The sequence below is a fragment of the Corvus kubaryi genome, unplaced genomic scaffold (assembly GCF_017639235.1).
Source record: "Corvus kubaryi isolate FWS band 111438036 unplaced genomic scaffold, C.kubaryi_AGA036_p1.0 37300, whole genome shotgun sequence".
NCBI lineage: Eukaryota > Metazoa > Chordata > Aves > Passeriformes > Corvidae > Corvus > Corvus kubaryi.
This window is the reverse complement of record NW_024581093.1, coordinates 8,269,600-8,285,096: the sequence shown is the minus strand read 5'-3', so window position 1 is coordinate 8,285,096 and position 15,497 is coordinate 8,269,600. Positions and strand designations below refer to the sequence as shown.

Below are 15,497 nucleotides of genomic sequence, written 5' to 3'. Positions count from 1 at the left end.
CAGAAATATTACTCACGGAAATTCAGGTGGATCAAAGATGGACTTAATAGCTCCAGCATAAATGGACAGGATGGATATTACTACACAGGCCAAGAAGAGCGAAGCAAATTTGTTCACATACTTCACACCTACGAACACCACCACTGCCATCAGAATTAGGAATACAGTGCCATACACCCTCATGTTGTTCAGCATGGCACTGGATGCATCATGGGCACCAGATGGATGAAAAATTGCTGCTTGTGGCACAATATATGTCTGAAAGAAGAGAAAGCAGAAGTGAGTTGGAGGAACACCAGCACAGAACTCTGTCTGGAATCATATACCTATACTAGAAATGTAAATCCATTTCCATTCCACAACATGCTTTTCACTGGGAATCTTTTACAGGAAGAGTCAAGAGATAACAGCCCTTTCTATGTCAGCAGTACAACTGAGCCAACTTTATCAAAGATGGAACATGTGTCTTGGATTAAGTCACACTTTCATCTGTCAGAAGAGCTCCCAGTCTGGATACTCAGAGCATGCAGCTTCCAAAGGGAAGCACTAGTGGTAAAGAATTGGACACCAAGGAACTGGAGACCTGCCAGTCTCTTCCTGTAAATGTATATGCAAATATGGGACAAGAATACTGGGGCACTTTCTATATGTTATTTGTCTTCAAAGCAGGATTACTCTGGTATTACTCACCAATAAAATCTCAATGGCACCAAGGATATACATGGCTCCTGCAAATGTTGTTCCCAAGTAAAAACACAGCCCTACAGCTCCACCAAATTCTGGGCCCAATGATCTAGATATCATGAAATAGGAGCCACCAGCTGTGAAACAAGAAAAGTGAGAGTAAAATTATAATTTCTTGCTATAAAATTTTAAATATTCACAAAAAGAATACAACAGAATTACATACAGTCCATCTGCTATTTTGAGGTTCAACTGAAGTATCTTTTTTTATTGGCACAGGGGTATAAACCAAATAAATTGATCTTTAACCTGATAGATACTAAGAAGAAATACTAGATATTAATTCAGGCTTTGTATTCTGGATTAAGCAAATTTCTCTGGAATAAAATCATGTTAACAGTTTATAGCAAATTAGGTTTTGGGTTTTTTTATATTTTTAACACAGCTGAGACACTTACTAACTACACTTACCTGGAACAACACCATTTGTGGCAATTGCACTCATTGATATGGTTGTCAACATAGTCTGGGGAAAACAGGGAAAAGGAAGCAATTGTGTCAATAACACTTTTTAAAACATAACTTATTATCTTGATAAAATACAGCTGCCACTGCATATATGATACAGTATTTCTATTTATTCTGTCTGTCATTATCTAAAAGAAAACAAGGGCAGCAGGAATTTAATCACTGAGCCATTGAGACCTCTGTTCGAGATGGCCCCTGCTTTATCAGGTCAAACAATGGGTGTCTGCAGACAAAGCAAGATTAGAGAAGGCAGGTGTCCCTCCATCTGCAGAGCTACAATTCCAACAAAGGCTGGTCCAGCAAAGCAGGCAGGCCTCACACGGGGCAGGCATGGAAAAACAGCTATTTGCTAAACAGACACTCTTTATAAGACTATACTTATAGTAGATACAGTTTGTCAGTTTAGAAGTAACAGTGAAAAAAAAAAAAATGTTAAAAAAAATCCCGCAGCTACAAACATGACAGAGGTGTCTGGCATAAATGTGACTTTTCTTTATACAAGCACCTACAATTCTGCCTCTCAGTAGTTTCACAGAGGTTATGTCACATGCATTATACTTACACAACAGCAGCAAAGCAATACAATCAGGAAGGACTGAAGAACTCCAGCCATTCCCACCATCCAAGTCAGCCGAAGAAAGAGAATAACCCCGAAGATATTCTGCATGCATGGCAAATATACCCCCATCAGGGTGCCCATGCTGGGTGACTGGAAAAAAAAAAAAAGTTGATATTCATTAACTGAAATTATTCAGAGCAGAGATAGCCAAAAAAGCCTTAAAGTTCAGTTTTTTAAATGGTAGAAACCTGGGAAACATAAGGTAGACACATCCAAATACTGTTGTGCTGGATTTCCACAAAACACAACAAACTCCAAAACCATGAATTTCTGAACAAAATGCTGATCCTGTCATATATTGAAGTAATTATCCTCAGTATTTAACACTGACTACTAACAACAGGAGATATATTTATTTGGTTTTTTTTAGATCCATAGAGTTTCTAGTATGAAATGTGTCGAGTGCTGCAGACCGCAAGTAAGATAGAACCTTACCCTACTGCCCGGAGTTCAAGAATTAGTTTCAAGGAAAACCTACTTTTGTCATGTTACAACTAGAAAAGATTTGGAAGCAATCTGGACACATGATGTATTTTATTCCATTTTATATATTCCATGTAAAACTAATGGTTCTACCCTTTCTTAAGTTCAATGTCAGCATCAGACTCTGAATTACTTTTGACAGCAACTGAGAAAACACAAGTTGCATGATTTCACAGGAACTGCACGACTGGCCTTCAGCATAGCATCCTGCAGAATAAGTATCCAAAATAATGGCATCAAAGTGCCACTGGGAAGGGTTTTATTCCAAAGAATATAAAAATGTTTGTTGCATTGGCACACCTGGCACCAGCACCATTTCAGAGTCCCAAATCTCTGTGGTTTCCTGCCAAGACATTTCATTGCTTCTGCTTTCTGAGATTTCCTTTTGCATTTAAAATTATACTGAATTCTAAAACACAGGAGGAATAGAGTGTCACTTCTGAAAGGCTCATCCCTTTTCATACTCCCTTCTATAAATAAACATAAATTCCAAAACACATTAGATAGACAGCATTTAAAGAAGCCCTTGAACAATCATTCAAATGAGAAGGATATTAAAGGGAGGTGACAAAACTTGTTCAAATTTGACTCCACACAGCATTAACTAGATGCAAAAATAAATAGCACCTTTATAGACAAATTAAGTCATGAACCCAAAGCAACAGCACTTAAGGCAAGCAACAAAATGTCTGCCAAAAACTTTACATAAGGTAATTCAAGAGTGTATTTCAACACACAAAGCAAAATCCTTAAAGAATCACATGTTTATAAGATCACCAGGTCAAAAGCAAACAAAGAATTTAGTGCTTCAACTTGCAATTACATGTTACAATCCAGAATTTCCTCATCTGCACTAGAAACCTGCCCCGCCAGACATGAAACAGAACTGTGCCCAAGAACATGATCTGAACCTTTCTTTGTTAGAAGTGCCAGGAGTTGCTGACTGAGTTTTCTGAAGTCAGCTTTGAATTCCTTGTGTGACTAAAGCTGAAACAGATCAACCAGACTTTGTTCATACACACTACAGCTCAGGTGGACCTCCTGAAGGAAAGTGAGCAACAGAACCATGTGCTGAGGGTTTGCAGTGGAGCTACCCTATGAGACCTACAAGCATGGGGCTAGAGCTGTTCCTCATATGTTCCAGTGCCATAGTACCAAAAAAAATTTAATTCCCTAAACCATCACCTGCCATTTTATAAAAATTACCATCCTAAATATCTAACCTGATCAGCTTTGTCAGGATTATGTATGAGGACAAAAGGAATTGTTGTCTTCTGATAGTAACAAAAATGACACTTGTTACCTAAGTGTCCTGATCAGGGCAAGGTAAGGATTTTTTACTGAGTTATTTCAGTGCTATAGGTGAGGAGGATCTTCATGGAGTATTGTTTATAGTGTACTTATTTCCTCAAGGAAGGGAAGGTTTAGATACTTTTGATTCTAACTGTGTCTTTAACTGCAAAAACATAAACTGAGAAAGGACTAAATAATGTTGCCAGGCACTGGGCATATTTTGCCCAGCACACGGGCTTCCTACTGTCACATTAATGCACACTTTGCCTCTCAAGGACACATTCCACATAATTTTATCATTGTCTATCTGACCATTCTTCCATCAGTCACTCCCTCACAACATCTCTGAACCCATCAAGTGAATTTTATCAGACATGTGGGTATCTCAGGATAAAGGAGTCAAAGAGTTTGTCAAAACTGGCATCTGGGAAAAGAAAAGAAGCCCAACCTGTTGCTCCTACACAGGAGAAGCAACTGGACCACACTTACTGTGTTTTCTACATGACAGTCCTCCACACACCATGAAAGCAGGTGAGATTTCAGCCTGCCCTTTACACACCTGCCAACACCAGCTTTCTTTGCACAAGAATCCACTTTAGCTCAGCTCTTTCCTGTCTTCTGACCTATGTGGTCCCTGCAGCTTCGCTCCACTGTTCCATCATCTTCTCCCCCTCCCTCTTAAGTGGCCTCCTAAGCCTATCAAGTTACAAGCTCACTTTGACCACAGAGGAAGAGAAATTGTGCATTAGTTGTACACTTGTGAGACCACTGCAGAGCAGAGCAGCCTAGGAAATGCCCAAGTGTCTGCCCACAGCCAAAACTCAAGCCACAGTATTACTAAGTGTATCTCAGGCATAAGTTTAGTCTAGATTTTCTCAGCCCTGTGGAAAAAGAAAATACAAGAAAGAATGATCTACAAATATTACTTGAACCATCTTGACCACAGAAAGATTTAACCACTACACACCAATAACCTGCAGTGACTTGACCCTTTTTTATAGCATCTAATCATCACTGAGTGATACTAAACCAGTGCTGAAGTCTCAACAGAATGTGACCTGAAACAAGGGTATTATTATGTTCAGCCTCAATAGCAACCACATGAAAAAATGTAACACCCTGTGCTGCATAAATGAAATAAAAGAGAGACATTTTGAAGAACACTGTTTCAGAACAACTAAGACGGGACAGAAAAATCTCGAAAACAGTCTCAATTTCAGTGATGCAGATCATGTTTCTGCTCACTCTCATCAGCTGCACACATAATTTATGTAAATATTGATCTGAGTCTGAAGGACACTATTTCCATTGTGCCAGTGTGATGGGTTATTAAAGCACTTGGCTGCAGGGCTCAGGGACATTGATCAGCAATGACACCTCTCACGGTTCTCTATAGCATGAAGACAGACAGCAGCACAGAAATGAATTGCCTTGTTAAAGATACATGAACTACAACAGTTTATCTAATTTTTTTCCATCATGAGAAGGGGATATTTCTATAGCACTGTGACTGTTAAGTGCTTTATTGCAAGACTGTATTTAGAAAAGAATAAGCAATCCAATTTCTACCATATTACATTGGAGTTGTGTCAATTTTACCTGACCTGTACCTAACACAGAATGCTACTATCAAAAGTATTTAGTGGGGTTGCTGAAACAAGATAATATGTTCATATTAAGATGTCTTGCACTGAAATGATTTGAAAGGATATGATTTGGCTGGCATGTCTGTACTCACTGAGAGACGTGTCTTACCTGCTAAGAGAATTACAGTCACTTACTGAAAGGACTGCTTTCCTCAGTTCCTTTTTGAATATCAGATCTAGAGGCTGCTCATCTGCCTTGCTCCAGCTCTTGCCTATGAGATGCCAGTTCCAGCAAGTGACAGGCAGGTTATTCTTTGTCACACCAGCTGAGCACTCTCAGTGCAGCACTCAACAACGGGTGGGTTAACAGTGGTTTAACCACTTAAAACAAACCTGCTGGAGGACTGCCAGACTTCTGTTCTCATGCTCAAATGGGAAAGATAAGGTAACAGCAGCACAGTGATTTATACTTCAAAGACCATTAAAAATAAATATGTAGAAGAATCCCATTTGCACTGTTTCTGAATACCTTCAATCCATACCCTTGTCCAGTTACTGCTTTTGAATTTTCTGGGTTTAATGGTTGTAATTATTGGCCAAGTTTTTCAGTCGTCTTATATTCTGCAAGATGTTTAAAATTTTATATTGCTCATGGCAAGAGAGGGAGAAGAAATTCAACCTGCAGTTACAATATTGCAGCTGATGTAATTTATCCCAGAGACCGACGTGAAGACAAAGGTTCACCTAAGGAAACTGCAGTGTTTACACAGAAAACACTGAGATATTAATACAGCATGATACTGTCACTTTTGGAAAGGTTACCAAACCCACTCTACAGAAAATATCTGTGAAGTCTGTGAACACACATTTTTGAGACATGGGAAAACATAATGCAGGAAAACCCAGTTATTAAACCTGAACTCCATTTTGTCACAGAAGCAAAGCTTTAATAAAGTTAATAGTCCTTTTTAATGGCTGCAAACAGCTTGAAAATATGCAAACATAAATCACACCTAGATGTAGAAATATTAAGACCACACAATCATGGTACTCGATCAGGGACTGAAAACAAGTTCTCAGTTTTCTGGTATTTGCCCCATTTTTACCTTGTGAAATTTTATATACATTTGCTTTAGCCAGCTGTATATTACAGTCCCATTGCCAAATTCTCCCAATTCTTCTTCCATCACAGAAGCTTGCAGATTGGTCTGCATCTTACCCTAGTACTCTGGTCAGGCAATCAATAAGGAAATAAACAGCAAAAGTGATCGGAACTTCCTCAAAATCACAAGGACTGTATCTATTGTATCCCTCACCATTCTACTTTTGTTAGGGAACTAATCAATCTGCTTCTGATAGCAAGAGGGTGAAAATTATTTTAGATTATGCAATAATACCATATTAACAGCTGATGCCTGCCATTATTCCCACCAAAAGCATGCTAAAACAGAGATGCAGGTGACATTCTTTATTAGTAATGTGAAGGTAAAAGCTTTGGACAAGACTCAGACATTAATACAGTAACAAATACCACACAAAAGAAAATCATAATTAAAATGCTTAAATTACGTTTTTAATGTCAGCTTATAGGACCAGAATGCAGCTACTTCACCCAAACAACCTTAGCTCAGTCCTGTAATGATGTCTCATTAACCACAATATTGAAGAACTTTAGTGCATGTGGTCTCAAATAAAACTGAATTTTAAGCTTCACATTGACAAAACAACTTTGTTATCCCCAGTGTAAAATTGCAGAGTAAGGAACTGGAGTGTGAGTAAGGGCATTCAGCTTGGGGTAACATGCATGCTCCTTGAGAGCACTGCTGGTTTTCAACATTATCACTGCCATCTCTTTCTGAAATGGCTCAAACTTTGTAGGGCAGTGCTATAAAACCTGCAGAATTCAAGTGCTATCTTTTGGAAACCTTTCTTTTGACAGAATTTGCAAGCAAACTGACAAGCCTGCAAGCCATAAAATGCAACCACACCATTTGCAGGTGCAGTAGTAACCAAAGCACCTGCGGCACTGCCAGAGGAGAAAGGAGCAGTTAAGCACTGCCCTCCTGACAGAAATCAACTACCAACAATCAAACCTCACCTGCTACAGCCATTCCAAGGCCAGCCCAAATGGGCCAACCATCTAAATGCAGATCCTTTGGGGCAGAATTCAGTTGCCTAAGTGTCTGACACCAGAATGACTCCTGAGCTGCCCCAGGGTGTCAATCTGACCTCCACCCACCACTCTAGACAGGTGTTGTCTCCTGCAAACCTTGTGTCATTACCTATCAGGCTTCTAGAGATGTGTCAGATACCACTGGGCAGCTAAAACAGCACTAGGAAAATGCTGGGTGACTGTTTAGTTTTAATTTGGATCCCACTAAAAGCCTATCTCCTTCTTATCTAAATCCACACCGAGTGTAAGGAATTGCACTGTAGCGCACAGTTTTAACCACCACATCTTCTCCGGTAGCAGCTGGTTCCCTACAGGTTCTATGTCATTTCTTTGCAACACTGTTGTGGCTCCTGAGAGAGGTTAAGAAAGATCAGAAAAGAGGCCAGCTCCCCAAAGATCACATAGGGGATTATCCCATTCATCAGTTGCCCATGGAGAGAATCTTTACTTACTTTTGATACTTTCTTCTTTGATCCATCAGTACTTTCTGCTTCTTCATGTTCCTTGACACCTTGAGTAAGATTTGTGTAGTTGACCAACTTGCCAAGCAGAGATGACACTTTTGGTCGTATATCAAGTTCTTCCTGTGGAAAAAGACAACAAGTCAACTTCTGCAGTTCACAGCATTTCTGAAGGGTGGCTGGGATCATGCCTTCCTGGGCATGCCTGAGGCTACCAGGGAACACACCAGGAAAATCATCCAGGGAATGACAGAGTATTTCACTGTGCCTGCACCACTGATGAGAGGTTTTAATTTTCTGAAAGGAGGGCAACTCTGATAGGAAAAGGCTATGCCAAAATGTCTGCACCATATGAATCATTCTCCTTAGGTGCTGAAAAGCGTAATTACAGCAATAAAGAAGTCAGAGCCTTGGAACTGTAAGAAAATGAATGTGTACCTTGCATGCATGTCTAACATCAACTTACATCAACAGATACACTTTTGAAAAGGTCAAGTTGCCAAACAAATCAGAGATTTAGTGATTAAACTCTGCTAATTCTAGACATGTATGCAGTCTGATAATTTTCCTGTTTTTCAAACTATGTTATCTAATTCATGTGGATCTAGACAAAATTCCCAAAAACCACATGTATGGAGGGCCTCCCACCTTTATACTCATCCCATCCAATTTCTGTTTCTGAAAGCTCAAGAGGGGAGAGAAGAAAAAAAGCTCCAGAACAAAATCATTCCCTTTCCCTTTGAAATTAAAAAGTCTTGCATGTCTTGTAGCACAATAAGGAATGCATGGTATAGAGAAACAACCTTCCACACAGGAAATAAAAACTAGATGAGAAAGATTTCACTGTCTGCAGCTTTATCATATCTTTAGGTATCACCTTGAACAGTTTCTGGTGGGATCAGTAGCATTATGTGCTTTGTACATGATGCAGAAACTGACCCCAAATGGGGTCATCCTTAAGGGATGCCATGAGCCAAGCACCCCTTTTCTTATTCCTTCCTCGGATCTGACCTGCAGTTCACATGTTTAAAAACCTGATTACAGTTCCTTCCAGAAAGGGGTTGAGGGATTTTCAGCACAGCAGCATGGCCTTTGGGATGCTACTCCCTCTACTTAGTCCCACAGAAGAGCCTGCACACCTGGTGTGGCCCTGTGCCATCACTTATGGAAAAGGCTCCAGCATGAGTGTCTGCCCCTCCTTTTTTCCAGGTGGATACAGTTACACAGAGTTATACCTCTGCCTCACAGACCCAGCTGGTCATCATACCTGAGCTCTGCCACCACACAGGATCTCTCTGCCTGCTGGTACCTCTGACAACAGATGGACACCCACAAAAAGGCATATTGGGGAGAAAGATGTGCTCAATCCCTCCCATCATGGAAGATCACAAATCACATCAGAAGTATAAAAAACAGCTAGAAATTACCTCAAACAAGGCCAGATTTCTGTCATAGTAATCACCTCCCTTGCCAGCTTCCGAACTGTTCAGGAAAGGACTGTTTTCTTTATGGTTGCCATGACCTGCGAAGAAAAAAAGAAGCAGGTTTTGATAAGCAGAGAATGAGACTTTGTAATCTTGATGAATCCATAGGGAATAAACTCATTTGGTTAATTGAATATGTTTCTTTTTAGTATCTCAAGTTATATAATGCTAGCAATATCAAAGGTGTTACTCTCAAGGTAGAGTTGTTTCTATTTCTACTCCTCTGTTTCATTAAAATAGAATAAAAAGTCACCTCAAAGTAAAATTTACGAGTGGGGTCACAGCTACAATGCTGTATGTGCCTTTACTCTCTAGTGCTCACTTCTGTAACTGTTTCTTACACAGAACAGTGACAAGCACTAGGACAGTTCCTCTCCATTTAGAAATCCCTACTAATGATAACAGCAACCTTTGAGCTGTATGTCCGACCCAATCAGATACATTTAGTAAGACTGAACACTTCAAAGACTAGCTTCTCTAATGACAATACAGGTAAACAGCCCCCAAAGCACCTTTTTAGTTTTTAAATGCTGTTTGTTGTTCACTATGCCCACTAATCCCAGACATTCAACACCCTCATCATGATTTTACCCTTACAGTGTTTTGAATATTTAAGGCTGTGCATTCGTCAGGCTCCTTTTATACTTTTAAATTAAAACCAGAGCATTCACATATGCAATGAACAATGTTTAAAAAAGGATAGCATGGAAGATCAGTAGAGCAAGTAGTAATAAAAAAAAAAAAAATAAACAACCAAGGGCACTATAGTTTAAAACAACCTCTGAGGGAAGAAAAAAAAAAAAAAGATTAAATTGATTTCTGTCTTCAGAAGTTCTTGGACCTATGTCTCCCATTACCCTCTGCTCAACAAACAAAAATTGTTTTCTTTTGCCTGTACCTCTTCACTCCCTGCTCCCTCAGCCAGTACAAATGAATGATTTCCAAGAGCATCTCCTTAAGAAAGGATTAATCCAAGGAATACTTTTTTCTATTTACAAAAGTAACCACTGTAGAAATTAAAAATGAAAGAAAAAGAAACTATTATCTCAAATGAAAATACTGCAAGTTAAAATATTGTACACTGAATACACCAAAAGCGAGAGATTAAACAGCTGGATTTTTTGGTGCATCTTTTCAGTGATTATGGTAATCAATTCAACAAGGCTACACTAAATTATCTGAATAAAATTCAAGTGAAAACATCTCTGCATTTTGAAATTTGAATCAACTTACAAAATGAACCTAACAGGCAAAGAGAAGAGTCCTCCCCTACACACAGTCATCAGCACAAACCACGCTGTTACAAAAGTAATTGTTATAAGCCAAAAAATTATGAGAACGTTCAGTCCTACTCTTACTGAGGGGCAGGGATGCATGGAAAGCAGCACAACTTTCTGGAAATTGCTGACAGGTGCTTTGAACAAAAGTGTTGGAAAAACAATATTCACAAAGAACAGAGGGATTTTTAAGCTTCTGTAAGTAAATACTTAGCTGACCAAAAATATATGAAAAGAGCTGCCTACGGTGTTTATGTACCTACTGCCTTTCTCACAGCTCTGACAACTAACCCCAAAATGTTAATGAGCAGCTGCCTTAACAAGTGGGCTCAGCTTATCTGCTGACCCCACCCACACATAGGAGATGCTCACTTTGCTGTAATTGTAGAATTTTTTACACTACTAGGAAAACATCAGTAAGCTTAAGAACACAGCTTCAAAATCAAATGGTTATCAACTTCAGCAAAGGTAAAAATCTGCAAGAACTGCTTGCTTGCTGTATTTGTTATGCCTATACTGGAATATACCAGATCAATTTTGCTGCAGTGCATGCTGCAGTCCCCCCATCCTGTTGCGGTTAAAGTACATTTGCAGTTTTTGCTGAGGAAATGGAATTATCTGCCATTACCTTTACTCATTAAGTTTGACACAAATGAAGGCGCAAATTACGACATCAACAGAAATACTGTCTGCTCTATTCTTCAGTGCTCTGGTCTCTGCAGTATCTTCTCACCATTACACTTACCAAACACAGCAAGGTCATGAGCAACCTTGGCTTGTTTCCTCAATTCCTATATGCCCTATATAGGAAATCCTATATACTAGATAGGAAATTCTACATATACTAGCTCTGGTGACTGAATGTTTGAAATATCAGCTGGAGGGAGTGGGGTGGGAGGGGTTTAATCAGCACGTGATTTTTAAAGCAATTCTTTGCTTTCTTAGTTTTCCTTCTTCCATCAGGAACCCAACCTTATCACTGTGTCAAGTCAGTATAATGGATGTTCTTGTACTTGTAACGCTTACAGAAACTCTCAACCTTTTTATGTACAAATCCCACTGTTGCCAAGATGCAGTCATACATTTAATCTCGTTTTTTTAAGCAAGATGATAATTGCTTTGCTCTTTCAAAATGCTCTTGTTACCATAATCCAAATAACCTCTCCTTAGTTAAGAAAGATTACTTCATACCATCTCCCTGAGTCTGACAAAGACCAGTGACTTAAGATGAATCTTCAACTTAATTGATACTATTTTTTAGATGCATTTTCATTTTACCACTGACAATTTTTCACAATTGGTCTGTTCAGAAGACCTCTTTCTCTCTCTAAGAGCTTCCATCTTTTCTCTCATTTTCCATTTACAAGTTCAAGCATCACTCACACCCTTTCCCTTAGACTTTCCTTCCCAATTTGACTCCTTGGCATGCTTGCTTTATACACCATCCTGCACACAGGAAGCCCAAACTTAATAGAAAATTCAGTAGAACTAGTGACTGGAAATATAGTATTGATTTTGCAATTGCTAGGGCACATTTTCCTCTTGATGGCTCAGATGATAGAGAAGTACAACTGGCTTTTTACCACATTCACAGCACTAGCTCCATTATCCTGAAATAACATACATACGAATTACTGCAGACAGTGCAAAAATAAAAGTGAACCTTCCTGCTGATCTAATGAAGTGCCACCTTAAAGTCCCTCCCAAACATTGTACACTTTCAACAGGAAGTGAAGGAGTGGAAGTTTATATGCAAGTTCTTTACAATGACATCCTAGTTCCACTTCACCAATAAGCAGAACACGGTGCTGCAGAGATGAGTGCTAACTCAAGACTATTACACTGCTAACTTAAATACACCTAATTAAATGACAGTCAAAAAGCACTTTCAACCATTGCTGCATGTTCAATGCAATCTCTACTTTACAGACATGTTCTAAATAATTTCTCTCACTTTTTCTCTTCTCATACTGTGTTTCCATTTCAGGAGTAAAACCTCCAGCAAATGACCATTTCCTCAACAAGAATCACAACTGTACTTCGACAAAACAAACCAGACTGCAGCACAGTACAGAAACTACATTGCAAGAAAAAAATTGTCCAGTATATTCTCTCTGCCAATGAGCAATAGCAGCAGCTTCAAAGAGACTTACTTGCATGGGAAGAGCGTGTTATCTCCATCAGTTTTGGAGGAGAGCGGATGTGACCTTGGAAAGCTACTCTGGGGAATTCTTGCCCCAGCTTCACCCGAGGACAGTTTACATTCTGAAGCATGAAGTCTCCTGGGCAAGCACCATCCCGTGACATACGCACAGTTCTCCACATTCTTAGTTATCAAGTCTTTGGTCCTGACCAGTAGCTATGTGGTGTTAGTTTTCATCATGCAAGATTGCTTTGCAAGGAACATTTCTTAAAGAGGGAGCTAAACACTCTGCAATAGAGAATAATTTATTTGCCTTAGTCCCTAATTAATCTCAAATTTTGAGGCATTCAAGCTGTATTCCAAGTAGGCTAATATTTCCCCTTCACTTGTTTCATTGCTTCTCAGTCTTCATTATCTTTCGATAATTAAGGCATTTTATTTCTGAATGCTACCAGTTCTCTTCCAAACCAGATAATTCTATTTGCAGTCACCGCTTCAACTATACAGTTTATCTAAACGTCTCCAGCATAGTTCCCTGAACATTCTAGAAGCTCCCCTACGCAAATATGGGCACAGGTCCATAGAACACATTCCTCATCCTGTGGATCACCTGAGTTCCTTAAAACATCAAAGATGATCCATGGAACAAAATCTAAAACCCTCAAGTGCGCATAGTCCCACAATGCCATCACACAAGCTCAGGAAACAGAACAAAAGCAATAAATGGATGTCCAAACTTTTGCCTCATAGCCAAGAAAAAACACTGTGACTAAATTGCAGCAGATATTCTACTGACTGGTTTTATTTTGTTCTTCTCCAAAAGGTTAATGTTGTCTTTACTTTTAAAAAATAAATTAATAAAAAAGGATTAAGAACACGGAGGACAGTATTCATGTTACTGCTTTCCTTCTGAAGGAGGATTAGGCCAGACAGACACAGTTTCACTGCTTGAGCAAGCTGAATGCAATTCTTTTGTGCAAGCCATTGTGTTTTCTTTAGTAACTGAGGGATGAAAACCAGAATTTAGAGAGAATTACAAACAAAAGACATATATGAAAGTAACTAAAGAGAGATTAGTGAGGATAAATGAAAGCTGAACAATTAGGCACAGTGAGACTATTGTAAAAAGACCAGGAAGCTTCACAATGATAAGGTCTACTCAGCCAGACTAAAATAACCATTGAGAAGGTGGCAAGAGCAGTTGCATGACTTGACCTGTCAAGGTTTTGTTCTCCTCTACTGCCAGTTTCTGAACTCCCTTACAAAAAACCACCACTCCCCTACTTCATCACATTCAGGTAAAGAAGAGGAAACTAGTACATCTTTTAAAAAACTACAGATTTTTGCATCACGACATGACTAACTCAGAGATGCTCCCCTACTTCTAATGGAAACTTTAGCTAGCTGGCAAGTTAAGATGTGCTGAAGGCACAGGTGGACAGAACCTGACCAGCCCACACAGATTAACAGGGAAAGCAAATAGAGCAATGCCACTTAAGCTACTGCACGGTTAAAACATTAAAGAAAAAGCAAATTCTGAAGAGGGCTGAACTTTGGTAAGAAACTTCTGCCACTGTGCTTCTACAGGCACATCATATCTGAGCTAATGCCAACTGGCAGAGGCTCACAGCATCTCAGGAGGAACGCAGCCTCAGACACGCTCTGGTGGCAGCAAAGCTGGACAAAGCTCCAGACACTGCTGTGACATGTGAGGATGGCATGCAGGGCTGCCAGAATCCTCCCTGCCTCAAGTACCAAGAGTTAAGAGTCTTAAGTGAGGGACTAAATTTCTTCAAAGAATTTCAGTGTGAATCAGAGTACAAGTCGGAACTGGAACTGAAATGCTTGCCTCAACCAAGAACCATGCTGGTTTATTTACCCCTTTATAATTAACAAACAGCAGATATTTCCTAGAAAACCAGCTCAAAGGACAGCCCAACACTCCTCCCCTCAATGTAATTTAATTTCTGGAGCAGCATGAGAGTTAATATCTCACTTGCAATTGTACTATGCATGTAGAGACTCTTTTGTGTACACCACAGTAACAAACACTGCGATGAAATAGCCTGTCTAGCAGCTAACACCATGTTTTGCTATCACTCAGACACTATTTCACAAGTATTACTGGCCACAAAGCCTGTGATAGTTACGGGCACAAACCAAGCCATTTTTATGCACAGAGAACATTACTTGATCTTTTTTTTTTTTTTTAATTACAAAAACAAACCGTTCATGCTTATAATATTTTGTCTACTGGTAACACTGAAATCTAAGATTAGAAATCAGAGTTGATACCCAAGTAGTTGCTGTGGGTTCCCCTTAATATGAGCAATCTAAACAGCAGGCAATTACAGCCAACTAATCACACAGGCTCACTTCTCACTTAGAAAGAGATGACTCAATTAGCTGACCCCGGGAGTGCCTCTCCTGTGCATGCACCTTGACATGCTGCAAATTACTTCTAAAGAGAGCCTAACCTAAATAAAACCCGAATTTATAGATGGCTTAAGGTAGACAAAATTTATCCCACTTGGAAAGCAAGTTAGTTCTGTTCTGATTTATTTATGCTTTCTCAGATTTTCATGTGTCAGTAAGTTCTGCAAATTTCTACACAACTGGTAATTAAGACACAATTTACATTGATTTTTGACCACAAAATCAAAATAGGTTTGCTACACTTAACTGTTCTCACAAGACCTAGAAGCAAATGAATACGCCCAAAGTAGGTATTCTACAGAGGGGAAAAAAAAATTAGAGAACCAGTGG

The 15,497-nt window shown here is 39.3% G+C and overlaps 1 protein-coding gene across 7 annotated transcripts in view; it reads right to left on the bottom strand.

Annotated features, from left to right (window-relative positions):
* The window catches only part of SLC12A4 (solute carrier family 12 member 4), a 46,141-nt gene that overhangs the window by 17,137 nt on the left and 13,507 nt on the right, over window positions 1–15,497 (bottom strand). For 5 of the 7 annotated variants that reach the window (XM_042027484.1, XM_042027481.1, XM_042027482.1 and 2 more), the window contains exons 2-7: window positions 9,255–9,349; window positions 7,819–7,950; window positions 1,775–1,921; window positions 1,156–1,210; window positions 691–821; window positions 17–258 (exon numbers count right to left, since the gene is read on the bottom strand). In XM_042027484.1, coding sequence (XP_041883418.1) covers window positions 17–258; window positions 691–821; window positions 1,156–1,210; window positions 1,775–1,921; window positions 7,819–7,950; window positions 9,255–9,349 — 802 coding nt within the window. Of the gene's footprint in view, window positions 1–16; window positions 259–690; window positions 822–1,155; window positions 1,211–1,774; window positions 1,922–7,818; window positions 7,951–9,254; window positions 9,350–12,741; window positions 13,008–15,497 lie in introns of those variants that run through there. The other 2 variants (XM_042027483.1, XM_042027485.1) reach the window with 2 other exon arrangements.